Genomic DNA, 27997 nt, shown 5'->3' with positions numbered 1-27997 from the left:
GCTTTGTTTGCCTGGCTCTGTGTCCCTCCCTCTCCTGGTTGATTGATGGAAATTGATTGTGAAGGAAGCCACCATCTCATAAGCAGAAATACAGGAAGACTTTGCCTCAGTCATTGCTGGAAAACATCGAATAGATTTGGCTTCATTCGCATGCCATCTTATCAGTGTTGAGGAATACTGGCTTTTAGTTCCCCGTGGTGGCTAGTTGGGCTTGCTAAGGCTGTGTGCCAGCCCTGGGGCGTGAGACACCCACACGAGAGGGCCTTGTGACCCCCAGAGCACATTGCGACCCTTCTCTTTTGGGTGAGTGTGTGTTAAGCAAAATCTCCCCCACCCCCATAATGATAAAAGTAACAATTTGCTCGGAATTCTGTGGAGACAGCACAGTTATATTTTGTTGCATTAATTCTTTGTTCTGTGCGTTCACACTGTGTATACACATACACATTTAAAATTGGGTTTATATTATAGGTGCAGTTTTGTGTATTTTTATAATCGCCTCTCACCAACATTTTGAAACTTTATTTTAAATCAGCACACGGTGTACCCTAAATTTTTTCTCAATACTCTGTTGTTTGGCACATAAATTGTTTTTAATAGGGGACTATCTTAAACAATACTGAGATTAGCACTTTTTCTACATAAGTCTTTAGCTGCATTGGTGCTTAATTTCTTAGGGATAGAATCTCATGAGTGGAGTTACCGGGTCTCAGGTTATGAACGTTGTAAATGTTGTTGACAAATATTGGTAAGACACTCTACGTTTTAGTCCTTTCTATACTTTTCTTGTCCTCTCTACTAGGCTGTAAATGTCAGGGCCCTGAATTCTCAGAGCCCATCACAGAGCCCAGTTACTTCACGAACAGTCACTGGATTATTTAATTACAGTTCCTCGTGGCTCCTCTTTTCCATTATCAGATGGCGCCTCTTGGCCTCCAGTTCACCGATGACTAATTCTGCTAGTTCATCATCTCACACTAGAAGACTTGGCGGAAATCCAGTTTGGGTAACGCTGAATAGCATACTCTGGAAGATTCACAACTACATTAGCATATTAATCCCAGAACAACCTGTTCAAGGTTTACTCAATGTTTTCCAAACTTCTTCAGCCATGGAACCATTTTTTCCCACCTAACTAGGGGTTTCATATTCTATTAAGACATTTTGTTTCTTTTCTTTCTTTTTTTTTTAGCAGTTGAAATCATACTGGCTGTATCCTGTGTTTTACCCCACTTAGCATTGTAACATGTGCATTCCCCAGATAATGACAAATGCTTTGTAAATCTCCTTTCTAAAGGCTGCCTAATGATCCCTTTTAAAGCAGTATTGCCTTTAGGAAATATTTATCTCTGGCAGCTGGTCCCCCAACCCAACCTCGCTAGTCGACACCAACCATGAGAAGGGTTTGTCTTAATTACGCACTATATTTTCTTAGGACAGATCCCTAGGAATGGAATTACAGGGTCAAAGGATCATGAGTTGTTATGAATTTCTTGACGGACCAGCCTGTTTGTTTCAACAGTTTTCAGTACAGCAAGGGTACTTCATAGGCTGGGAGCCAGGAGAGCCTGGGTCCGGTCTAAACCTGGCTGCTGTTATAGGGGGCAGGAGAAAATAGTGAGATGCCTTTAGGCACCTGGAAATACAGTGACCCTCTGAGGGCAATCGGCAACTGCAACATGGAATGACCAGGAGAGGCACTACAGAAAATTCCCTAGTAGAGCATGGAAACATAGAGAACATTATTTATTTTTTACAGATTGAAAATGCCCCCGAGGATCTTACGCATATGCACCCATGTTTCCAAACTTTACAGAAACTCTGAATTTTAGTTGTGAAGAGTGGAGTTGCGGAAGGAATCAGACTCGTACTTCCATTTGTGACTCCGAAGTGTATCTCTGGTTTTTGATTTGAAAAGAGATAGCTACACCTGTCTGTTGTGATCGTTGTGAAGGTTAACGTGAAGATTAAGTGACGTCATCCAGGGGAAACGTTTAGGATGGCGCTTCACCACTTAAAAATTTTGTCCCTCTAAGTACTTGAGGATCACGTCCTTCTCTATATAATTAAAAAATACAATTAAATACTAAACAATTTCAAAATGTAAGCAAGTCTAGCAAAGGCCTCTTTATTCTAGTGAAGACCATTTTAAGGCTTTACACTTTTTTAGAAATATCACATCAAATTATTTAAAAGAATTTTATCGTATTGGTTTGAGATGACTCTAGTATCTTAAGCACATGCCTAGCCTGGCCATTGGATATTTCAGCCCCAATGCTCAATAAACAGTGTTTTGGATGCTACTGCTGATGACCATGATGGTGATGAACAGTGTCTCCAAAGTTAAAACAAGGAGGCTCAGGGCCCAGAAACTTAATCAAGGTCATGTGAAGAGCTGTAGGCTCTGCAGGCAGCAGAACCTGTCTGAAGAGATTATTTATTTTTTTATTATTTTATTTTATTATTTATAAGAAAGATAGTGCATGTGAGCAGGGGAGGCAGAGAGAGAGAGAGCAAGAGAGAGGGAATCTTAAGCAGGCTGCACACTTAGTGTGGAGCCTGACACAGGGCTCGATCCCACAACCCTGGGATCATGACCTGAGCCCAAATCGAGAGTCAGGAGCTCAACCAACTGAGCCACCCACGTGTCCCTATCTGCAGAGATTATTAACAGAAATAAAAAATACAGCAAGGATCCTGAGAAAGGAGCCCTCAGAAGTCGTAATTTCTCTCTATTTTTGTTACCCCGTGTGGCAGTGGGAGAAATTGGCCAGGGCAGACTGCTCTCTTTTGCAGGGTAGAGATGGGATACCAGATCCCACCAATGAAACCCTTCTGAGAGGGTTTCCAATCCCCGGAGCAAGAAGTCCCTGCTGTGAGTCCCGGTGCATCAGCCTTCTGATGAGGACTGGAATCTTTCAGGTGAAGACGAAGGTGGTAGACCCCAGGATAGAGATGTGATTACCAATCAGACATAAAAACATTTGCGTCAAATTTGTACCCCGATCTCTTAAGAGTTTGGTGGGCCTGATGCAGTCCCCATCTCTGATTGACCCTCAGGGCTCTGACAAAATTCAGTCTCCTGACCTGGTAAACTGAGGACAGACCTTGGGCTATGGGGACCTGGCCAAGGCACTGCCACATGGTGAGAAATGCCAGTGATTGTTCATTTTTTTTCTGCAGGATGTTCATGGCTTATCTTGCTTTAACAGTGATGCTAGCCACCTGGAAGGTTGCTTTCTGTGCCCGGGACTCAGTTTTTCTGTAAAAATCTATAAAATGAAGGGTTTGTACGAGATAATATTGCAATAGGCCTTGGTGGACACAATTATGAAAAGAAATCCTTTACCTTGAGGTGACCTAGAAGAGTCTGCATTCTAAAAACTTGCTCAGAATATTATTACTCTGTTGTATCATTTTCATAATAACGTGTTCCAAGTGTTTTGTTTTAGGTACTCCATGAAAAAAGGACTCCTAGGGTTAATAAGATAGGAAATGCTATCATATTAGAGGTGAGAAATTTTGTAGTAAGGAGATCTGTTTGACTCAGTGTTTCCTAAAGTCAGTTTGCAATTCTACTCTTTTTAAAATTTTTTCAAGGCATCTCTTAAAATGGTTTGGAGCCCGTTATTTTGGATTAGTGTGACTTGTCTCTTCTTAACTGGCCTTTTTCTTGCTGTAGGTCACTCAGAAACTCCCAGAATATGGTGTGCTGGTTCACCGAGTCCTCCCAGAGAAGATGACACGAGAAAGGGAGATGGCCTTGGGGATCTGTGCCAAGGGCATCATAGTGTATGAAGTGAAAAACAACAGCAGAATTGCAACTTTACGCTTTCAGTGGAGAGAAATTGGAAAGATTTCTACTTGTGTGAGTATCACTCAGTTGATAAAGGTTTCAATTTCCTTTGATCTGTTGCCCCTTTAAAGGAGCAGTGGGGTGCTGTGATCATCTTCTGACCAGATAAGGTCACAGCCTGTCTAACCAGTACTAACCAGTACTCTGAGGTACTGTGGCATGTTTGGAAGAAGCCTACCGGGGGCCTGGAGAGTTCTCAGGGTGCTATTTCTCCCCACCATGTCTTGCCCAGTCCCTCTATACCCCCATCAGCCATCAGCCATCAGCCAAAAGAGCTACTACGCCTTTCCTCTGTGTAGAGATCTCTTAGTTTGGGGAATCCACTGATGTTGAAAGCAAGGTTGGTGGTGGGAGATGGGAGGGGAGAGTCTGCTGTAGGCAGGGTGAAATCTGCAAGGTTTTGAAACATTTCCCTTGTGTTTCAAATTTTCCCTGTGCACGCAGCATGCTGAGGCATCTGGCCTGTCTCCTGTGAACTACAGGTGTGCTACAGGACACTGGGGACTGCAAACTTTGATACCCACTGAAAATTGAAGAGCCTTTTTTTAGAAACAAAAAATCCCTGTTAAATGTATAATGTTTGAAACTGTATTTCAACGCCATTTGCATGAGTATTTATATACTTCCTGAATTTAGTTACAATAAATCTGCCACCCAAAGCATTATGTGTGTCCCCACATGAGAGTGTTCTGGTCCCTAATCTACCTGCCTGTCCTGTGGGTCACTGAAGACAGTATGCCATTACTTTAGCGATGATTTCGTTATCAAATGTGAAGTTCTTTGTCTTTTGGCTCATGCAAAAAATTAGCTTTTTCTTTCCATTTAATTTTCTTTTAGGGTTTTAAGAATTTTCCTACTGATTAGATTGCTGTTTTAATAATCAGCAATCTGATGTTAGCTTTTCCTAAGTGGAACCTAATTGTTTCTTCCATCTTGGCCATTGAAGATAACATATTGTTCAAATACCACTCTTGATAGTATTTAATGATAAATTATTGTTTGTCTTGGGACACCTGGGTGGCTCTGTTGGTTGAGCATCTATATGACTCTTGATTTCAGCTCAGGTTGTGATCCCAGGGTCGTGGGATGGAGCCCCACATAGGACTCTGTGCTGAGTGTGGATCCTGCTTAAGATCCCCTCTCTCTCTCCCTCTCCCCCTCTGCCCTGCCCCACTTGCATGTGCATGCGTGTGCATGCGCTCTTTCTCTGTCTGAAAAATAATTGTTTGTCTTTAGAAAAAAAGCTTATATCTAAAAGTAATACCTGAACAAAATTTAATTGAGTTCATTAAAGTGGCTTATAATACACTATCAGGAAATTGACTTTTTCCCAAATATTTTTGACCATATCTAAAAGTAAACAACATTTATATTTGTAATTTCTAAAATAATTTTAATGACTTGACTTACTTTAATTCAATTGAAAGATTATTTGAGGAATTTTAATGATTAAATTAATTCTATACTATTGCATTGCTTCTTATTTTCTTTAGGTCATGGTTAATTCAAAATTTTCAAAGAAATTTGTTTTAAGACATCTGTAAAAAGGCAGATAACCTAAAATATAATTTTGAAAAGTAGAAATTTGACATTATAAAGTTGAACAATCCCTTTAAGTAAATGCTTTATATTTAAGTTGTTTTAATGTTTATAGATACTCATTTTCCCATGGCCAGGGACAATTTCTTGATTAAAGCTGGAAAATCATCAGGTTCACAAGACAAACTTAGTAGCTTAAAATAATAAAACAAAGCAAAGCAAAGCAAAGCAAAACAAAACAAAACAAAACAACCTTGCCACTAATTAGGATTTCCATGCCCTGATGATCATCCTCTTCCTCAGCATGAATGTCTTTTTTGTGGCAAAGTCATCCCATGAAATAATGTCACCAATTGCTTGCCACAAATTAGGCATCTTGCACAGAAAACGGGGAACTCTATGAACAATACAGGAGTGAGCTCCAGCAGCTGGTCTGAAATTTGCCTAAAAGCAGAAGCCAAGATACTTCAAATAATTGCAGACCATTCATCTTTCCAGCCTGCAGGGAAGTAGCAATCGAGATAGAAAAAGATGTCATTTTCGAAGACTGTGATTTACAGGTGTGTTGGCAGCCTGTCTGTGACAGAGACAACATCAATTCAGATTATTCAGTTGAGAAAGTGTTGGTTGTAGAATGATGAACCTCCCCGAGTTAGCAACTGTTCTCGGTGATTAGCAGTAGTTAAAATGCTTGAAGAGAAATGCACGAGGGCAGGAGAGGATACAGGCTTTGTAGAGCTCTCTTTAAGAAAAAGAATACAGTGGCTCAGTCAGTTGAGCCTCCAACTCTTGATTTTGGCTCAGGTCATGGTCTCAGGTTGTGAGATGGAACCTGAGTTGACTCCGTGCCGAGGGTGGAGCCTACTTGGGAGTCTCTCTCTCTCTCTCTCTCTCTCTCTCTCTCTCTCTCTCTCCTTAAAAAAGAAAATGTTGTTCTCTGTATGTAGTGTGTCCTTTTTGGGCTCCTAGGTGACTCAGTTGGTTAAGAGTCTGATTCTTGGTTTCAGCTCAGGTCATCTCTCACAGTTTGTGGGTTTGAGCCCCGTGTTGGGGACTTGGGATTCTCTCTCTCCCTCTTGCTCTCTGACCCTCCCCCACTCATGCTTATGCTCTCTCTCTCTCTCTCTCTCAAAAAAGGAAAATAAACATTAAAAAAAAAGAAAAAAGAAAACAAAGTTCTGGGTACAAACTATGAAATGAAAGTGAATAGTCATTTAGAGTGAGAAAAGAAATCACCAAAGCTTGTGAATTTAAAAAAGTGAACAAATACTGCAAAACTATGAAGACAAAAAGTGCTACTTTTATTAATGAACTCCCTGATGAGCTATAATTTCTTTCTTCTTTCAAATGTTGGTGGCATGTGCTCTGATTATGTTTCCATGTCATGGCACTTCTGTAGTATTTTCTCTAGAGGCAATAGAAATATAATTCAGACTTTCTTCTAGCATGGCTGGCTAAAAGTTATTTTTATTATTGGTAAGATGCATAAAACATGCAGCTTTGCACAGAGATGCACTTGCTCTTTGCAGTGCCGCTGTGGGCTTCTGTGCAACAAGTGAAGGGAATCTAGTAAATTCTATTTCATGTGATTCCTATCCATAAAGGAAAAATATCGTGTGATGTATTGAGAGTGCAGTATATACAGTTATAAAGCATATCCCTGATTGGATGGAAATGCCAGTTGATAGGGGTGTTTTTAAGAATTAAACTACAGTTTTTCATTTCTTACAACTGAAGATATCTGTCAGACTGGCCTCTGGCTCTTAACATTTTAAAGCTCTCTTTCCACGCTTTGCAAGAACACGTGAAGACTTGGCCAGAGCCCCTCCAGGACTCTCAACTTCATTAGCTCCAATGGCAAAATGGTAAAACAATGCTTTGAAGTGAACGTGATGTTATGGAAGCACCGAGTGTGTTTGTGGCGCAACGACAGGGGTGTAAATACGTTTTTCTTGTTTGTACGGAAAACTCTGAGATTCAAGTTTTACATCACCTTGTTCACAGAGCAGCTCGCCTGTGTGAAAGTTTGCTCGCGGATGTGTGTGTCTCATTAAATGACGTTATCAACATGGAAAAAAAAAATCCAGACTACTAAAGTCAAGATTGTTTGCAGCTTTCTGACAGGAAATTCCACTCTTTGTGGTGTGTAATACCTTAAAGCATTAGTGTCTAAAAGGAGAGTTTTGCCAAGAGTTTATGAGTTGAAAGAAACGTGTGTGTGGATGTGGATGATTCTCTCTTTTCAGATTTGTCAAGGAGTAGGTATTAGATTTTTACAAAATGACAATACTTACCTAAATTTTTTTTAATACTTGGGTGCACTTAATGTAACATTGTCAAGACTATATGAGAGCATATCAACATGTACTGACCAAAGGGATGGATTCCAAGCAAATATTCAAGTTTGGAAAAGCAAATATTCTACTGCTGGAGTTCAGGCATCATTATAATTGGAATATTAAGAAAAAATTATCAAGGATGTTAGGGAAGCGTCTGAGTGTTTGAGAAAATACAGTATTAAAAAAATGCTAGATATGGTATAGTTCAATTGGATTCCAAGTCCACTCATATTAGTATAAGGAGGTTCAACATTACATGTGTCAATACAGTGAAAGAATATTCAGAAAATGCTCAGATTTTTAAAATTAGGTTATGGGCAAAAAAGTTTCTCAGAGGAAAAGTAATGAATAATTATCTGCCTTTTGTTAATACTTGACAGTGTGGATGGAGCTTCTTGGAAATGCTAACTACTATGAATTAAAAGGGATTAGCATTAACCAGGATCAGGAGTTTCAGGGAACCCTTTCAAGCATAAGCCCTGTATTTATAAAGTTATCTTTCTAAGAGCAAGCTCAAAGTTCTTACTGAAATACCTAGAATATCTAGAGATTTTATTAAATTTTTTAAAGTTTACTTATTTATTTTTGAGATAGAGTGGGGGGGGCAGCAGAGAAAGAGAGGGAGAGAGAGAATCCCAAGCAGGCTCTGCACTGTCAGTGCAGAGCCTGATGTGGACTGTCAGTGCAGAGCCTGATGTGGGGCTCGAACCCACAAACCATGAGATTGTGACCTGAGCTGAAACCTCAGTCAGACGCTTAACTGACTGAGCCACCCAGGTGCCCCATAGACTAGAGATTTTATTTAGAAGTTATATTTAAATCCATACTTAATATCATCTCTATTTACTTTGTATTCTATTGTTTTTATTAACATCGTGCATTGAAAATAGTTATGGATCTTTTCCACAAAGCTCCATATAGATAATCCCATGTAGATAATCCTCTCCAGTTTCTCCCACTGAACTGAACAATATTATCACCTTGTATATGGGCCCTGAAGGTATAAATGAGGAGAAGGATTGCTTGGTGATGTGGCTTCAATTCCTGCTGCATTCTGAGGACTCTTGGTGTGTTTCCTCATCTGTAGAATGAGGATAATGGTATGACCTCCCTCATTCTGTAGCCTTGAGGATGAAGTGAATCAATACCCAGAAAGCACTTAGAACAGAGCCTTGTCCATACAGTAAGTAATACGAGGATACATACAGCGATCTTATCTTTTCTCTAACCCTACCAGCTGAAATTTTGTCTGCACCTTCTGGGAGTTTGTGCAATGAAAACTGTAGGTAACTTAATGGCCTTTCAAAATGCACACGGGGGATTATGTTCACTCCTTGCCGAGGGCCACGTGTGTGCCTGGCTCATTTCGTATTTTATTTTAGCGTACTTCCTGGCGGATAGCCATGACCCGATAAACAAACATTTGCTTTGTGAATGAAGAAAAAAAAAGGGATTTTCTTTAATCAAAGAAAACATATTGGGCCATGGTCAGACAGACAGTACCTGTCACACACTTCTGGATGCCTAGTACGTTGATATTGAATGGAGGGCTCCAGCATTTGATAACTCTCTGGACACTTGTGCTTCAAGGATGGTCAAAATGACCAATACATTCATGTCCGTGTTTGCTTCCTTCAGCGAAAGAAGTTCACCATCACAAGTGGCATCACTGGGAAAAAGCACACGTTTGTCACTGATTCAGCCAAGACCTGTAAATATTTACTGGGACTCTGCTCTGCTCAGCATGGATTTAATGCCCAGATGAGCTTCCTGCCAGTTGCAGCTGGTGAGTAGACACTATATTCTCAACCTCCAGGTCAGAAAGTTTGTTGTTTCATAAAATAATTTGTGTAAATGTATACAGTTGGCCCAGAAACCTCCACAAAGTTTTAGATGTCTCTAACAACTCAAGAAATACCATCTTAAAATGAAATATGTTTTGTTTTTCTTTGGTAAATGCTGAAATAAGTAACATGGTGGTGGGTGGGGTAAATGGATACCATCTTTCTGAAGTGCAATTGGGAACATATATCAAAAGCCTTTAAAAAAAAGTGCATGTCTACTAGCCCTACAATTTTGCTTGTTGACAAATATTTATCCAAAGGTGATAAATATGGAAACACACAGTTGTTTATGGGCTCATGGGTGTTCACCAGAACGTTATTTGTGATAGTGACCATTTGGAAGCAAGCTAAGTCCCCAAACACGGACGACTAGCGAAATAAATCACAACACATGTCTATAAGTTAGACATTAGAGTCAGTTTTGGAGACTGATGACACGTGAAAATGTACATAATATGGTGCTCAATGAGGGAGAGCAAAACACGAAGCCGTATCTTGGCGTGGATAGAGCTCTCTGCAATGATGGGCTATCTACACCATTCTTTATGGGGGGCACTACCAATTTGTACCTCCTGAGCACTTGAACGGTAGCAAATAGAACTGAGGAACTAAATTTTCTATTTTATGTAATTTTGACTAACTTACATTTAAACCTAAATGGCCACATGTGCCTACTGTATTGGATAGCACGGGCGTAGACATCAGGATAGTAATTTGGTTGGTGTTAATGTGTTATAAAATGAGAAAGGAAGAATATGGAAATGAACTGCACCAAAGTACCTTTGTGGGCTTGTTATTCGCTTTGTGAGTCAGGCACACAGGCATGATTATTTCCCCTTTTGTGTGTTTTTCAATAGTCACCAAACTTTAACAATGCACATGTATTATTGCTTTAATTAGGAAAGAGACTATTAGTGAAAATGAGGCCACACATCACAAAAGACTAGTTCATATTTACTGAATATTTAGGAAGTGCTAGGGAACCATTTGTTACTGTTATTAGTACTTTCCCAGGCAGTATGCTAAGCCCTTCCATGAATTATCTCATTTATGCTCGTAATACACTGTTTCCTTAAACCCCAATTGTCTGGCAGCTGAATGAGGCAGGGACCAGCATTACTGGGGGAAGCAAATTGAAGCATGGAGAAGTTAAGTGACGTGCCAGCTGGGTGCCAGGGCTGAGGTTTGAACCTGTGGCTCCCCTAGCCTAGTGCTTGTGCATTTCACTCTGCAGTACAGCCTTTCATAACCTGCCAGAACAGGGACTTTCGGACTAGAGAAGTTTGGCTTCGCGTGTTGGATTTATCACATTTGCTATTGATCTCTAAGCATTATTTATTCTTTACTTAGGAAAGGGAACAATATAATATAGTCGTTTCAGCCTTCATATTCATCCAGTGGTCTCTTCATGCACATCATCAGGGAGCTTGCTAGGGATCCAGAATCTCAGGCACCATATGGATCTACTGAATAAGTCTGCACTTGACAAAGAACCCAGGTGATTTGGATACACATAAAGGTTGAGAATCCATGGCTGGGAATGTGGCCCCTGCAGCCCAGTAGACTCAGGGCAGTGACATTTACTAGCTGTGTGACTTTGGGCAGCTCACTTGCCTTCTCTGAGCCTTGGTGTCCTCAGGTGAGCACACCGGCATCTCTTGGGCTAGTATGTATGGTGTTTCTAGGTCCATGTCTCATGTTCATGGCTCCGTGTGGGAAGTAATAGCAGCTTCTGCTTGTGGGGATTTTGTTCAGTGCTAGCCAGTTCATGTGGAGACTGTGAACGCTGGGTTCTGTGGTCCTGGGACACGGCATCAACCAGGAAACGAAATCACTGAGTGTTTTGATGCAGAACGAAACATAGAAAACAAAGGGGGTATATTAGCAGCAAACCAAAATAAGCTATAACTATTTCACTGAGATCACAGAGTGGCAGTTTTAGGATGTTTGCAGGGAGCTGGAGATAATGAATGTAAATTAATTATATTTTACCTGCTATTGCTGAGATACAGCGTGAAACATCATCAATATTGCTTTTACTGCCTAATACCACTGAATGTAAAATATTTATACAGATCCACAGGCTCCCTTGCGAAACTAGACCTTGTAGGCTTATTTTGCTCATAATATATTATTCTCTCAAACTGCAAATACTACCATCCTAAGAGTTTTCAGGAATCTAACATTTGCATTAAAAGGATTATTTCAGGCAATTTTTCTTTGTTGGGCTGGGTTGAGGTGATGCTATTCTCTTGTATTTTTTCTTTTACTGCATTATTATTGACATAAATATGTAAGTTTAAAGTGTAAAATATGATTGTTTGAACACCTGTATATTGCAAAATGATTGCCACAATAACGTACTTAAAACCTCCATCCCTTCCCCTAATTACATTTTGTGTATGTGTGGTGATAACGTTTAAGAGCTCCTGTCTTGGGGCGCCTGGATGGCTCAATTGGTTAAGCGTCCGACTTCGGCTCAGGTCATGATCTCACAGCCCGTGGGTTCGAGCCCCGCGTCGGGCTCTGTGCTGACAGCTCGGAGCCTGGAGCCTGGAGCCTGCTTCCGATTCTGTGTCTCCCTCTCTCTCTGACCCTCCCCCATTCATGCTCTGTCTCTCTCTGTCTCAAAAATAAATAAACATTAAAAAAAAATAAAAAAAAAGAGCTCCTGTCTTAACAACTTGCAAAGATATAATAGAGTATTGTTAACTATAATCACCATGCTATGTATTAGATCCCCAGAACTTATTCATCTTATAGCTGGGAGTGTGTACTCTCTGTCCAACATTTCTCCATCTCCCTTAACCTCCCTTACCAACCCCCGCCCCCAGGTCCTGGCAACTACCATTCCCCTCTCTGCTTCTATTGGTTCAGCTTTTTAGATTCTGCATATAAATGACAGTATACAATATGTGTTTTTCTCTGACTTATTTCACTTAGAATAATACCCTTAGAGTCCATCCATCTTGTCTCAAATGGCAGGATTTCCTTCTTTTTGATGGCTAAAAAATATCATATATATGATGTATAAATATCATATATGAGGTATATATACACACATTATGTAAAATATATCATATATAAAATATATCATATATAAAAATACATATACACACATTGCTTCTTCTGTTCTTTTGTTGATGGACACTTGGGTTGTGTCCATGTCTTGGCTATTGTATATAACGCTTCAGTGCACACGGGGTACACGTATCTCTTCAATGTAGTGTTTTGATTTCCTTCAGGTGCATGCCCAGAAGTGGGGATTGCTGGATCATACGGTAGCTCTATTTTTAATTTTTTGAGAAGCCTCCACACTGTTTTCCATAGTGGTCGCACCAGTTTACATTCCCACCGACAGGGCACCAGGGTTCCCTTTGTTCCACATCCTCACCAACACTTGCTGTCTCTTGTCTTCTCGGTAGTAGCCATTCAGACAGGTGTGACATCTTATTGTGGTTTTGATTTGCATTTCTCTGTTGATGAGTGATGTTGAACACCTTTTCATTTGCCTGTTGGCCATTTGTATGTCTTCTTTGGAAAAATTAGACAATTTTTCTTTGCCTTTAAAAATATTTCTTCACGTTAGAAACTCTGTCTGCAGACACTATTTTCAGTGATTGCATCCAGCTAAGAACCGGCCATGTCCATCTATCTAACGGCCCCATATGGCCTTCAAACTCAGCGTGTCCATGATTGATCTCATCCTCCCACACAACTCTCTCCACCATGATCTTTGTCTTGTTCAATTGAGACCACCCACTCACTCTGCAAGAAACTGGGTGGGGGAGGGGGTCTGAACCCGCATCCTCTCATCACATCCCACCTGTCCCCAAGTGCTCTCAACTGGGCTCACTGCTGGCCGTCATGTCCGTCTAATTTGTCTTGCTCTTGGCCTTCAAAGTGACCTTTTAAAAGCACCAATATGATTGTGTTCTTTCATGCTGAAAATTTGCAGGGGCTTTCTACTGTCTGCAGGGAAAAGCCCAGACTTAGGATGGCATGTCAGACTCTTCCCAGCCTGGCCTGAACCTTCACTTATGTCTTGCCCTGAGTCCTTCTCTTTGCTCTCCGGCTACACTGCATGTTGTCTTGCAGCCTGCTGAACACATGAAGTTATCTCACGTGCATAATTAAGCCTGAGATCACTGTCCCTTTGGGCCCTGGTGATCAGAAGGCTGAGCATGTCTCGGATACATCCCCATGCTGCTGCCTTTGTCTCTGTGTCCTGGGCACCTCCATTTCTAGTACAGACTGTGGAGTCAGCTGACTTGAGTGTAGGTCCTGCCCTACCACTTACAAGCCCTGAGACCTTGAGCAAATCATTAGCTCTCTCTTAGCCTCCATTTCCTCCTCTATAAAATGGGTATAATAATATCTACCCGACAGGGTTATTGTGGAGTTTAAATAAGGCCATATAGCGAACATGTTCACCACGGTCCCTGTCACATAATAAGCATTCAGCATACGTGAGTTGTTGTGTTGATGTTACTGTTGTTGTTGCCTCGTGTCTGAATGGGCCCAGCCTCTGGAGGAAGATACTATACGACTTGTGCAAAAGCTGCAGGTCATATTTAACTTGACTATAGTCCTTTGTTCTTTCTTGCCCACTGTGGGTGAGTAATAGTACCAAATGTCTCAGACACAGAAAGTTCTCAAGAAATATTTGTAAAAGGCTACCTTGTTCAGGGGGCACAGCCCTGGCAAGGAACCAGACACGGGTGTAGCAAAGGGGGTTCTGCCTGAGAAAAATCGATGCTCACGGACACCCTCAAAGTGGAAGCACTTCACCGTGCTTTAGATACGCGTATATGCAGACAGAGAAAACTGCAGCCACACAGGCGCCATGTGCCCAAGCATTTTTTCCTTCCCCGTTTTAGCAGGGAGCAGATGGCCCAAATATAGTCATCATTTTCCTTTTTCAAAATACAAACTTGGCTTTATAAAGCCTAGTTAATTTAAGAACTCTATCAATCAAATCTCAATTTCTTATGAATGACATGAATAGTGAAGTGGTAAGAGTCACTTACATGCATGGTCTCGAGTCAGGGGATTCATCAGAGCCATTTATTACATCCTTCCACATGAAGGAGAAAGGGAAGTTTGAGGCTGGGAGGCTCAATACACCTGATACGTATTCATATTTAAGAATATTGGATCTTAAATATTACCAGGGAAACTAAACTGCATACAGATTAAAGACTGTAATCCAGGGGCCAGGGCCTGGTTTTAGAGCCCAGGTAATTTGAAGACCCACTTGTTACATTTGGGAGGACAGTTTTGTAAAGGCACTGAGCAGAGGGGATGCGACAGCAGATGTTACACAAGGCTCTGCTGACATTTGTGACATCACCCTGAGTGTTAACACCCATCAGACTCTTGGCTGGGGGCTTGTCAGCTGCAGGGAGAGGGAGAGAATCCTCTTACCTTTGCTGTGTTTCCGAGGTCGCTTTCACTAGTGAGTGCTAATTAGGAAGGCTTGGCTAACTGCAAGGACCCCGTGAGTCAGCCTGAGGATAAATTGTGGAGAAAGAAAAGCAACAATAGAAACCGGGGTCTGTGATGTGTTGTTGCCCTGAGAGTGATACATCGAGGGTCATGCTTGCGTGTGTTTATGTTGTTTATCTTTTTCTCCCAAGTTTCAGACCATGATAAGTGTGTGCAAATGGCCAATACGAGTCTTGCACACCTGGTCCAGTCTCAGCCTCTCACTTGGATTCAGCGGCTGTCGGACTCGGAAAACGCGCTGTTCACACCCGCACCCGGGTGCCGGAAGCCACGGCAGGGGGCCTGCGGCGCTTGTCTCTGGATAACTTCACCTTGGAAACCAGCAAGGAGACTGCGGCACGGGGGATCCGAGGCAGGTGGGTTTAACACATCCGTTCTCTAAGTCCACGCCACCTTGTACTTGGCCCTCCGGGGCACTCTGTACCTGTAGAAGTTACTTAAAAGATGTCGGATATCTAAGGGGAGTATATGCTCACTCAACTATCAGCCAGTTCCATGGAGATTTCGTGAAGGCGGGCTCTGGGCAAAGTCTATGCTAATGTCACAGGGCGGACACACCATCCCCCTGGGCTGCTCTATGTTGTTCTGGTGGAGTAAGAACTAGGTGATGATACAAAATCGAAGAGGACAAAATAAACAAGTTGTCATTAGCCTGTTTGGCCTTATCATGAGCCAAGTACTGTTCTAAGCATTTGCACACATCAACTGATTTTACCCTCACCACCCTGCGAAGAGGTTTCTGTGGTTCTTCTAGGTGTTCAGGGGACAAAATGGAGAGTTTGGGCTTTGAGCCCATCTGGCCCTGGCGTCCACACTCCTAACCTTTATACTACGCTGTCTCTCTACTGATGGATTGCTTGTCAGTTGATTTGTAACTGAAAATAATGAGCTTCTAAACACAAATTTACATTATAACACATGGATCCGTAAATGTAGAAATAGCCTCGAAGTTGGATTACACTTACATGGCAAGTTATATAAATAGCTTGGATTCACAGGCAGCACATGACCAATGGAGGTTTTCTGGAGGAGGTGTTTTTCTGGAATGAGTTATACATTTGCTTCAGCAAGAGGGTACGGATAATTCATCTGAACTGCAATGTATGTATGTACCTACCTATCTATCTATAATTATTTTCCATATAAATACATATATATGTAATTCTTAGATTCACGCCCCAAATTCTGTTGATGGAGATATGCATCACCGTGCACCACAAACAAAATCAGCAATGACGGAACACGACTGTTAGTGTACCTAGTGCTGCGTAACAGACTCCTCTAAAGCACAGTGGCTTAAAACATCAGCCATTTTGTTATTCTGTTTCCCAGTTTTCTGGGATGGAAATTCAGGCAGGCTTCGGCTGGGTGATTCTTCTGCTTCATGTAGTATTGGCTGGGGTCACTTAACAACAGCACTCAGCAGGACAGTACTCAGCAGGACTGGTCTGGAGGCTCCAAGATGACTCCACTTACACGTGTGGCCCTTTGGTAGGGATGGCTGGGAAGGTGAGCTCTGTTGGGCACCTCTCACTCCCTATCTGGTCTCAGGCCCCCCCCCCCCCCCCCTGCACACGGTGCCTCCAGCCAGGTAACCAGGCTTTTCCATGGCGGCTCAGGACTCCCAACAGGTCAAGGGGAGGCTGGCAGTCTTCCTAAAGGCTGGGCCTGGAGCCGACACAGTGTTGCTTCTGAAATACTCTTTTGGTCAAAGCAGTCACAGGTCAGCACAGATTCAAGGGTAGGACAAACAGACTTCACCTCTTGATGCAGGAGTGTCAAAGAATTTGTGGCCGTTTTTACTCTGGCATTTAAATTAATAATGCTTTACAACATTTTAAAAGCCAGAAGAAGCTATGATTGACTCAAGGCCACCTCGAGAATGTGTTGAGTGCAAAGGTTCCTTCCCGAGGATAAGGGGCTTCCGGCGATCTGCCCACGGGCTCGCACAGTAGGGCCTCACAGCACTCCATGGCAGCCAGCCTACTCCAGAGAAAGCCGGGTGAGAGTCCTCAGCAAACCCTGCTACTATTTCCATCTTAGTTCACAAATGCCCAATGTTCAGAGATCTTGGCAACTCGCTTTGGAGGTTACTAGCAGCCCTTACGTGAAAAGGGAAACGGGGTCCTTGGCCATCTGGAAGGCCCCAGAAGCACAGCCGGAGACAATGACTGAATGCAGTGGTTTGTGGAGATGGTGCCAGGAAGCAGGAGTGAGCAGGGTGAGACAGGAGGGGGAAATCAAACCAAGGAGGGCACTGCCATCGGAGTAGCTGGTGTGGGCATCCAGGGCTGTTTCCCAATAAGAAGTGTACAGAAGTCCTCCCAGAATTGCCTGTCTGAAGGACAGGCAGGCGGACACTTCCGGACTGGCTCCTACCCCCTCTGCTGGAACGTTGTCCGTGGGAGGCACGAACTCCCCCGTGCTTTCAAGCAAGTGGGGGATAGCGGGGGCAGAGGGCAGCCGAGATGTACGACAAGCTCTAGGGCAGAAGGAGGACCACACTGGATGTCATCAGCATGAGCCGAGCCTGAGCTCCCGTGGGACTGCTCACCGCTGCCGTGATCAGAGTCTGAGGTGGGCCGAGAGCGGATGTCCATCTGGCTCTGTCGGTCTCCGTGGCATGAATGAGATGTTCAGCATTTCTACTGTGGCTGGTGCAAAGATGACCCCTTCAGACGGGGCTCTGGAGCCAGCTCAGCATCTTGCTGCCTGCTCAGCCATCTATTGCTGTATGATTTTGAGCAACTTATTTAATGAGTGCCTCTGCCTCCTCATTTGTCCATGGTGATAACACACCCACCCCCTGGATGGCTGTGGGAATTAGACCATGCTGGAAAGCACTGAACACGGGCTGGGTCTGTGGTCAGTGTCCTAACGGGGGTCCCTTCTCCTCGTCTCTAGAGGACATGGTAGGAACACCCCCTAGAGGGATAGAATGGGTTAAACATATGTGGTTATTTCCAAATGAGGGGGCTGGAGAAGGCTGCATGGGGCATGTGACACCAGGTCGTGACGGCTGGTAGGTTTGGGCACAGGGAGAGGGAGGGTAGGATTCCTTGAGTAAAGGCCCAAGTTAGTCTTGCTGGAAAAATTGGTTGAGCACCTGCTGTGTGCCAGCCCCGGGCTACTGGCGGAGGATGCAATATGAGCAGGACAGACACAGTCCCCGCCTTGTGGCACTCACAGACGTGACAAGCCCAGGGGCCTGTGTGGGCAGGAGCAGGCTGTGCTGTTGGCCTGCAGCCCGGAGCTTGTGGCTTGGTGGCTGGAGCCGGGACAGGAAGGGTGGCACTGCATGCCGGCATTCACACAGGCGAGGGGGGACCCCAATCCCGGCGCCATTCCCGAGTTGTTTGCTCAGCACGCCTTAGAATGGAGATGTCAGTGGGGGCATCAACCCTGACACACCACCCCTGCCTCACCCTCCTTCCCTGAGAAGCCGGCTCCCCATTTCACATCACCTTTCCTGTGAAAACTTTCCTGACTGTCCCTGCAAAGGGGTGGCTCCTTGATGTCACTGGCTCCTTTAAGAGCAGCCGCCCTTGTGGCGCCTGGATGGCTCAGTTGGTTGACTTTGGCTCAGGTCATGATCGCACAGCTCATGAGTTCAAGCCCCATGTTGGGCTCTGTGCTGACAGCTCAGAACCTGGAGCCTGCTTCAGATTCTGTGTCTCCCTCCCTCTCTCTGCCCCTCCCCCACTCACGCTCTGTCTCTCTCCCCTTCAAAAATGAACATTAAAAAAAAATTAAAAAAAAAAAAGAGCAACCGCCCATGCCCTTCATGCCCTTCTACCCTGACATCCACATGTATCTACCTGTCTGCTTGTTAAACAGTGAACTTCCAGAGAACAGTAGCACCTCTGCTTTTTCCTCAGCTCTGTGGCCAGCGTGTGGAGGCTTCCAGGAAATGGTCTTTTTTTTTTTAAGGTTTGCAGTAAAATACACATGACATAAAATTCGCCATCTGAACCATTTTTAAGGGTATGGTTCAGTAGCAGTGTTAAGCACGCTCACGTTGTTGTGCGAACGATCTCCAGCACTGTTTTCATCCTGCAGACTTGAAGCTCTAGCCACAAACCCACAATCCCCACCCCCCTCCCTGACTTCCGGAGAGCCACCATTCTACTTTCCGTCCCTATGCCTGTGACCACTCTAGCTGCCTCCTAGGGATGGAATCATGCAGTGTTTTGTGCTTGTGGGACTGGCAGGAAGTGCCAGCCCCTTATCCTTTTTAAACAACAGTGGCACATGTGGCGGGATCAGGCAGGCCGTAGAAACCTGGGGCATGAAAGTCCTTCCCTTTCTCCAAAGGTTCTCCCCAGTGACCTTGTCCTCAGAGCCTCTGTTGGCCCCTCCAGGACTCCTGGGAGTGTCCTTCCTGTAAACCCAGGAGCGCTGTGCAGTGCCTCTCCTTGGGCACTTTGGTGGGCTCCACGTGGTGCGAAAGGCACCTGTTCTACGTTCTGCCGTGGGCTGGGGACTCCCGGAAGGTGGAGCCCACCTCTGATCCACCTTTGCCCTCAGTGTCTTGCCAGCCCAGGGCCTGACACCTGGTGGGGGCCCAGTCGACTAGGGTTGTATCTGCTGAAATGCACAGTATAAACAGAAGCCAAGCCAGAGCGAGGCCTCATTCCTAATCTCTGAAGAATGGCTCTGTGCTTGCCCCTGGCCCCCGCACCCGCCTCCTCTCCCCCTTCACTCCTGTCCTTCCCTTTCTAGTTCTGGCTTGTCTGAACAGAGCGGTGCCAGGCTCCATGCCAAGAGCACCTGGCATCACTGATCCAAGGGAAAGGCAAGAGGCTCTGTGGGAAGCTGCCTGCGCCCGCATCCCTGCCTTAGTCTGGCTGCCTGAAGCAGTGGGGCGGCTGTGAGCTCACTGAGGCTGGGGACAGTCTTGGGGGAAGAAGGTTGGCCTTCCTGGCCTTCCTTTCTTCAGATGAGGCCCACGCCGGCTTCTTCCAGGGCTCTGAGCCCCCATGGCTGTGCATCTACTTTTCCCTCTTACTCTCTCTCTACTTTGCTCATCCCTCAAGGTAGCTTATCATGTGTACAGCTGACCCTGGGGGTGGGGCAGTGTCATCGCTTAATTCTTTATTCCCCTAGGGCATAGGATATTCTTTGTTCTCTAGAATGCTGGCTCTGCAAAGGCCAGTTGGATGCCTGCATGAGAACTTCTTGTTCATAGCTTGGTATGATTATGGGGTAGCCCACCCAAAGCCTGCAAGGGTCAGGCAGGTGAGTTACTGCGTGGAGCCCTCAGGGCCCATCACAGTGGGGGCGCTGGATTAAACACAAAAGCAAACAACAAAAAATCAGGACCCTTCATACTCGTTACTTTGTTTTGGAGCCAAACGTGTGATATTACTTCACGAGTGTGGGAAATAAGAATACTATTCCTATTATATGGTTAAGAAAACGGGGGTTTGGAAGGGCCTCATATCCAACACAAAGGAGAGACAGTAGGAGGCTTATAGGGGGCCCAGGTGACTCTAGGGTCCCCTCTGAGTCAGAAAGACCCCAAAGCTATTCTTTCTAGTACACTCCTGACAGCCACGTCAGCCCGTGATGGGGTGTGTCTGCGGGTCTGCTGGCTGGCCAGGCATGCGGCTACCTTCCCCACGAACCATACTCAGAAATGCCAGGACACTGCCTCTTAGAGTCATCTTTTCTCATCTTGTGGCCTTTCCCTGCAGCCCCTGCATGGGTCGGGAGCAGCTGGAGACCATCTCTTTGATCCAGAAGCCGACGACTCGTGCCCGTCTCTCCGGGCCGCCTGTTCCCAGCGTGCACAGGGGTATGGGCCGGGACGTGGGCTAGGTTTGGGAAAAAGGAAATCCTACACGTGACGCTTGCTTTTAACGCTTTTGCCACCACTGCACGCTGCCTTCCCAGTCGTATTCACAGTCCTTGTGATTTTTCAATTAATGTCAAAATGACTTATGGTCAGGAAGAGCCCCTGCAGTCCCACTTTAGCTTGGGCCGGGGGCATGTGGGTCTGAAATGTGTCAGTGCTCGTGAAGGTTCTCAGCGCTCTGGTCCCACACAAAGAAGACCTTCTGTGGAGTGCTGTGGTCAGAAATGCACCGTCCGTTTCAGCTACAGCTCTTCCCCAACCCCGAATATCACCAGGCAGCATTCTCCCTGTTGTACATCCTCTGGGGAAGACCCTAGGGAAAGTAAAGACAAAATGATTCCAGAACTAGAGAAGATATTTAGGCTTGACAATTCCCCCTAAGCCTGGGGAATCCCACTGAGCAGCACTTTTCTTTTTTTTTTTTTTTGAGAGAGAGAGAGAGAGGGAAAGAGAGAGAGAGGGGGAGGGAGGGAGGGAGAGAGAAAGAGAGAGAGAGAGAGAGAGAGAGAGAGAGAGAGAGAGAGAGAATGAATCTTAAGCAGGCTTCACACCGAGGAGGATGGAGCCCAACGCGGGGTTCAATCTCACAACCCTGTGATCATGACCTGAGCCGAAATCAAGAGTCAGATGCTTAACCGACTGAGGCACCCAGTCCCTTCTGTGCTGCTCTGTACCATAATTGTCTACCAGGGTCTGCCAAGGTCCCTGGGAGGGGGAGGAGAGATGTGGACAGCTCTGAGCTGTGGGTCATATTTGGGGATTTTCCCATGTGCTCTCTGGCCTGAATTGGAGTGCTTCACCCCAGGACTCCAGCTCATCCAGAACCAACCTCAGAGCTCTGCTTTGTGTCCCCTCTAAGACCCAGGCTCTGGGGGAAGCCCTCCAGGGTACCCTTGCTGAGCTATGGGACTATGTCACCCCCGATTATTAGAGACCCAGGAGGGGAAGGCTTTGCTGTCCCATGTCCGTGCTCTAACTTTAGTTTGACTTTTCACTGCCCGCAAGTACATCTTTGCTCAAATTCTGTCTTGTCCCAAGACCAATGCAGAAAGATACTAGCTGTAGGAAGTTGTAGAGAAAACAAGTACCATGCCCCCCACCCCCACTCTTGTCTCTGCTCATCATGAGCCTGTACTGACCCAGTGAGGCTCTATGAAGCAAGCGTGTTGACCCAGTGATGGTAATCAGAAGTGTGTGTTCAGTGATCCATTCCCAGTGTTGTGTGTGCCTGTGCACGTGCGTCTGTAAAACACTGTTTACCCCTTTTGTGTTAGGTCTCAGATAATTTGAGGAAAAGCACAACGTGGGGCTTTGTTTTCACCTCTAGAGCCACAGAGTAACAGGAGAAAGAGCTTTATAGCTGAGCCGGAACGAGAAATCGTGCATGTGACATTGCGCCGGGATCCACGTCGCGGTTTTGGTAAGAGGGCTTCTGGTAGGTGAGACCCAGCCTCTCCCTCTGGGCAGAAGGGAGGCTTGTGCCATTTTCCCTTTTGACTTTTCTACTCTCCTCTCCTGCCTCTCTCTCAACTTGCCTTTTTCAGTGATCACTTCTTTTTCTTCCCTTTAAGTGTCCCTAACAAACAATGGAATTTCTGGGTCAAAGTTTTCCTTTGATACTGTAATAGTGATGTATGGGGACAGATCATAGCTACACTTGTGAACATAGTGTAATGTATAAACTTGTTGAATAACTATGTTGTACACCTGAAACTAATGTAACATTGTGTTTCCAGTACACCCAAATTAAAAAAAACATCTCTTTCCTATTTCTGAATCTACTGGGGCAAAATTCAGCGCCCATTGATGGGTCATGTTCCCAGCTTTAGCTGTGCTTACTAATGGGGGGCAGTCAACTTTTATCCATGTGTCCGGCAGAGTAGAAGGAGCTGTTTGAGAATCAGAGGACTTAGATATAAGCAGTGCCACTTGGTAGCTGGGTGATCTCAAGCAAATAACCTAACCTCTCTGGGCAGCAAAATCATTATCATCTTATTAAATACCATTGGATTATAGGTTTTGTCATCAATGAGGGAGAAGATATTGGCAAAGTTGACCCTGGCATCTTCATATCTTCTATTATACCTGGGGGACCAGCTGAAAAAGCTAAAAGGATCAAACCAGGTATGTCTTTTTAAATTGCCAGACACACTACCTTAAGGAATGTCTCCTTCTTTCCTTGATGGTATTATTAAGATGCTTTATTTTTCCAGGAGGGCAGATTCTAGCCTTGAATCACATCAGTCTGGAGGGCTTCACGTTCGACATGGCTGTTAGAATGATTCAGAATTCTCCCGAGAGCATAGAATTAACCATTTCTCAGTCAAAAGGTGTGTATGTCTTCATCTGTGTTCAGAAGCCGGAGAACCTCCCCCATTTGCAGGAGTTTGTTATCACCACGAGGTACTAGATCTTTGAGATTACATAGGTTTGGCGTCGCTTTTCTCATGCTGGTGGCTTGCAGAGAGGCAGTGTTGTGGCACAAAGCACTAAATTCTGTAGTTCTTTGCGCAGAATGGGCTCTACTCTTGCTTGGTCTGCCCAAGGGGAGTGGTCTCCTCCATCCAGTTCTTTACCAGATGTGACCGATACAGCCATTGTGTGTTTTCCTGCTCACTCTTCTTGCATGACAGGGAGGACATTCTTTTTGTCCTTATGGAAAGTGGCTGCTCCAGAGTTTCTACATAGCTGGGGCTTGGATATGGCAATCAGCTGGGGAGGAGACTGGAGAGCTGTTCTTGAAGGTGAGCTCATATCGCAAGCGCACTGGTCTTACCTGGCTAAGACTTGGCATGTTGGAGATCAACCTGGAGAGTCAAATTCTTTTAAGAGACACTTGTATTTATCCTTTAGGTAAGTATGAGAGAGCAACAATTTCCCACATCAAAGAATAACATTATTACGTGCTATGTTTTTGGAGCAGGTTTGGGGAGATGAGTGGAAGTAAGGAGGGATGTTAACTTTCCCTTCCCTCCCAGTTACCTGGAATCACTACTGCGTTTTGGTTGAATGATCCTGTAATTGAACCGCAGACTGCCCGCGAATCCCAGCTCCTGGATTTCTTCCTCACACTCCCGTTCTCTGGACAGTTTCCCCTTATGTACAGAAATGCTTCACATCACACAAGCCAACGTTTTCTTGGTCCTAAACGTAGGCACCCCATTTGCCTTGCCCTGTGAAAGGCATGTGCGTTCTCTCAGTCTTGCACTCGTTGACCCCCATGGCCAGATGGTTTTCCCAGGTGTGGTAGCTGCTGCTGGACAGAAGCCACAGGGGATGGGAGGTGGCAGCAAAGCTGGAGCATCAGCCATGTGCTTTCTACCCTGTGTTTGGAGCTGACCTGGGGGCTCGGCCCCAGCACTTGTGAGACACCAGCCCGGTTCACACTGTCTGCTGGATTTCCCAGCACTGTCCCTGTTCTTCACATCCTATTTTAGCCTTCCTTTCATTCCCTTCCACATTTTGCACAGGACTAGGACAGAAAGGAGGAATCGAACCATCCTTTTTTTTTTTTTTGTCAGGAAACGATGCAGCTGGGCTGGGATCGGTTTGGCGTCGTTCAAGGCTGGCTATTGGGATGGGAGGTGTCAGCAGTTGGCCCCCAGAGTCTGTGAGGCTCAAACCACAGTTTCACACTAGAATTTTGGACAGCAGCCTTCCCATAATGCCTGTGAATTACATGTCTTTCCACCTTAGGGCCCCAGTTACCTGTTGGTAAGTGTGTATTACCACAGTTGGCGTTCCTCACACAGCTGCCAAGGCTTCACTGCTGTGCATTTTTTTAAAGTTTTCTTTCTTTTCTTTTCTTTTCTTTTTTTTTTGAGAGAGAGAGAGAGAGAGAGAGAATCTTAAGCAAGCTCCATGCTGTCAGCATGGAGCCCAACATGGGGCTTGATCCCACAAACCTCGAGATCGTGACCTGAGCCAAAATCAAGAGTTGGGTGCTCAACCGACTGAGCCACCCAGGCACCCCTTGACTGCTGTGCATTTGTCTGTGGTTAGGCTGCTGTTGGGGGCAGGCGCTCTAGACCTGAGGTCAAGGACAAGACAGATAACATTCCCATCATGGGAGCCATCACTGTCTACGACAGATTGAGTTTTAATTTCCTCAGAAGGTCTCCTAGCTTGTACATCCGTTAGGCAGGCTCATGTTGTATAGCTTGACTTTTTATTTCAATCATAAATCCTGTCCTCATCTCGCATGGAGTGTGTGGAAGAAAATGAACAGATGCTTACAACGTTGCCAGAAGGACAATGACAGTAGAATCTGTGAATGAAATGGCTAGGGATAAGGCATTAAAGAACAATGGCCCCACCATTCCCTACTGAATACCTTTATGCTCAAGTAACTTCCAATCTAATTCATTAAATTACAGTTCATTCAATGTGTGAGTTTGGGTACTTCCCTGTGTGCTAATGAGTCTGTATCACAAGTAAACCTACTTGTGTGTTTATATATCCAGATCTAAAAAAAGTCAGACTAGTATACCTTCCTCCCACATTTATTTGTTAAGCAGCTAATATTAACATGTTAATAGAAAATACATTGGGGCGCCTGGGTGGCTCAGTGGGTTAAGCATCAGACTCTTGATTTGTGCTCAGATCATGATCTCACCATCATGGGATCGAGCCCCGGTTCAGGCTCCATGTTGACAGTGTGGAGCTGGCTTGGGTTTCTTTCTCTCCTTCTCTTTCTGCCCTTCCCCTGCACACACTTGCACCTTTTCTCTCAATAACTAACTAGTTAACGAAATAAATAAATAAACAAACATTTAAAAAAATAGTAAATACATTTATTGAGGCTCTACCATGTACTAAACTAATTTCTCTTCATCTCTCTCTGTCTATATGAAAGATCTCTCTACATATATAACTTCTAAGCCCTACCAACCCCCAAAGGTAGTTGATACTATCTGTATTTTAACTAGTAAGGAATTTGAGGTCCAGAAATGTTAAGTACCTTGCCCGAGATTTTGTCTATTGATTCCTGACCTCATGTTCTTTCCCCTGTTTTGTGCCAGGTCAAGGGTCAGACATGGGGTAAATACGAATTAGTTGCCTAGCCTTCACCCACAAGGAGTCCGCCATCTTGTTATTACCAAATCCTCCCCAAAAGACCTAACATGTTGGTCTTTGGATCACATGGTGATTACAGGCACGCTCAGCGGGATCTCTGGAAGAGGCTGAGTTTAACGGCACCACCACATGCTTGCTGTGGGATCCTGGGCAAGCTACTTAATCCTTCTGACTCTGCTTTCTCATATTTGAACTGGGATAACACCTTCCTGGTGGATATGTCGAAAAGATATCTGTGTGTGTGTGTGTGTGTGTGTGTGTGTGTATACATAAGTGTGCTTGTGTGTGTGTTTATGTATTGCCCATCACATGGCAATAAATTAATAAGGTGGAGCTGGCATTATTAACTCTCCATTTGCTCCCATATTTTCATAGTTGGGTCACAAACCTCTACTTAGGTTTTTAAATCACACTCAGAATCTTCCCTTCCTCTATTTTAAATGCATCATCCTTTCTGAGGTGCTAAACTGACATCGTTCGCAGCAGCTATAAAAGGTCTCTCTGTCATTGGAGGAAAATACTGTACCCCATGTAGCATGATGCCACTGAAATGCCAGCCTTTCCAAGCTGTTGACTTCTTGGCTTGTTTTCATAGGTATTTGTGGAAATACCCCAAGTGAGGAAAAGAATAGCCCAGCCAATTCTGGGGTCTTCTCTACAGACAGCCCAAGCAACGGGCACCTGGGAAGTTTTTCATCACGCGCACAGGACCAGGAGAAAAATACTGAAGAACTGGAAATGGCTCAGACTCAGAGCTTACTGTCCAGGGTGAGGCCTTAGCTTTCCCCTCTGTCATTAATGGTAATCATCCCTTGGTTCACTCTCTAGAATTTGGAGAAAAGAGAACAGTGTGGACTCCAATAGTCCTGGCTCCAAATTCCTTCTTTGCTCTTTTTTTGCCATGTTAGCTAGATAGAATTTACTTACTCCCTCTGACCCTCAGCTTTCTCGTCTGCAAAATGGAAATAAATGCCTGCATTGCATGGCTATGGAGAAGAACATAAAGGGGAAAAGGCAAAGCCATGCCTGGGCCATGCCCGGGCTGTAGGGTTCAGTCTTTGAACCTTCAGTGTCCTCAGTCACTGATTATAATTGTTACTGGTAATAACATTGACTGCTACCAAGGGCCATGTATGGACAATCAGGCATCCCATAATTCTTGGCCTCTAGTTGTCCCTCGAGATCCAACTCAATGGCTTTGCTCTTGACAACACCAGGGAGAAAGAAGACAAGCCACCTTTGGGATACAGAGGGCTATGAGCTTCAGTCCCAGCGCCACCGCCTTGAGCTGTGTCTCCTTGGACACTTGGTAGAAAGGTCTCCTTTTGCCCTCCAGAACTTTCTCCCTTCTGCTCTGGGCCCCACGAAGCTGATGTTCAGAGACGGTGTCAGCCTTCCGTCCACTCATTGGCTGTGCCCAGGAGAGGCCCTGTGTCTAGAAAAAACTCTCTGCTTTCCTTTACTCTCACACTAGGACCCCACTTACGACATCACACTTACGGCACTGTTGTGTGGGTTTCTCACCAGAAGCAATTCTGGCAGTAACTGAGTGGAGTTAGCACCAGGCCCCACAGGTTTTGTGGGATTGGACTCAGCCCCACAAGACTGACTCCATCTGGGAAGCCAGTCACAAGTAGTAGATCCACAGGTTACCCACACTTCTGCCCAAATTTGGCTACAAATTGGAGGTTCCCATGTCTCCCCCTTGGGTTTGATAATTGCCTACAGCAGTTCATGGAACCCAAGAAAACAGTTTTCTCGGTATTACCAATTTATTACAGAGAATGTTTTAAAGGGTGCAAGTGAACAACCAGTGAAGAGATGCATAGGCCAAGGCCTGGAAGGATCCTGAAAACAGGACCTTTTGTCCTCATGGGGTTGAGGTATGCCATCCTTCCAGCACATACATGCTTTTGGTATTTTTATGGAGACTTTATCACATAGGCATGGTGGATCATTAACTTATTCTCCAGCTCCT

At 44.8% G+C, this 27997-nt stretch overlaps 1 protein-coding gene across 1 annotated transcript in view; it reads left to right on the top strand.

Annotated features, from left to right (window-relative positions):
* FRMPD2 (FERM and PDZ domain containing 2) overlaps window positions 1-27997 on the top strand; it is an 81908-nt gene that overhangs the window by 30198 nt on the left and 23713 nt on the right. Inside the window, 9 exon segments of the mRNA XM_027062508.2 lie at window positions 3683-3868; window positions 9373-9520; window positions 15218-15336; window positions 15339-15442; window positions 20783-20883; window positions 22271-22363; window positions 22960-23067; window positions 23157-23273; window positions 26615-26787. Of these exon segments, the coding sequence (XP_026918309.2) occupies window positions 3683-3868; window positions 9373-9520; window positions 15218-15336; window positions 15339-15442; window positions 20783-20883; window positions 22271-22363; window positions 22960-23067; window positions 23157-23273; window positions 26615-26787 (1149 nt within the window).

Source organism: Acinonyx jubatus, chromosome D2 (genome assembly GCF_027475565.1).
Source record: "Acinonyx jubatus isolate Ajub_Pintada_27869175 chromosome D2, VMU_Ajub_asm_v1.0, whole genome shotgun sequence".
In the NCBI taxonomy this organism is placed as follows: domain Eukaryota; kingdom Metazoa; phylum Chordata; class Mammalia; order Carnivora; family Felidae; genus Acinonyx; species Acinonyx jubatus.
This window is presented reverse-complemented; position numbering and strand designations above follow the sequence as displayed.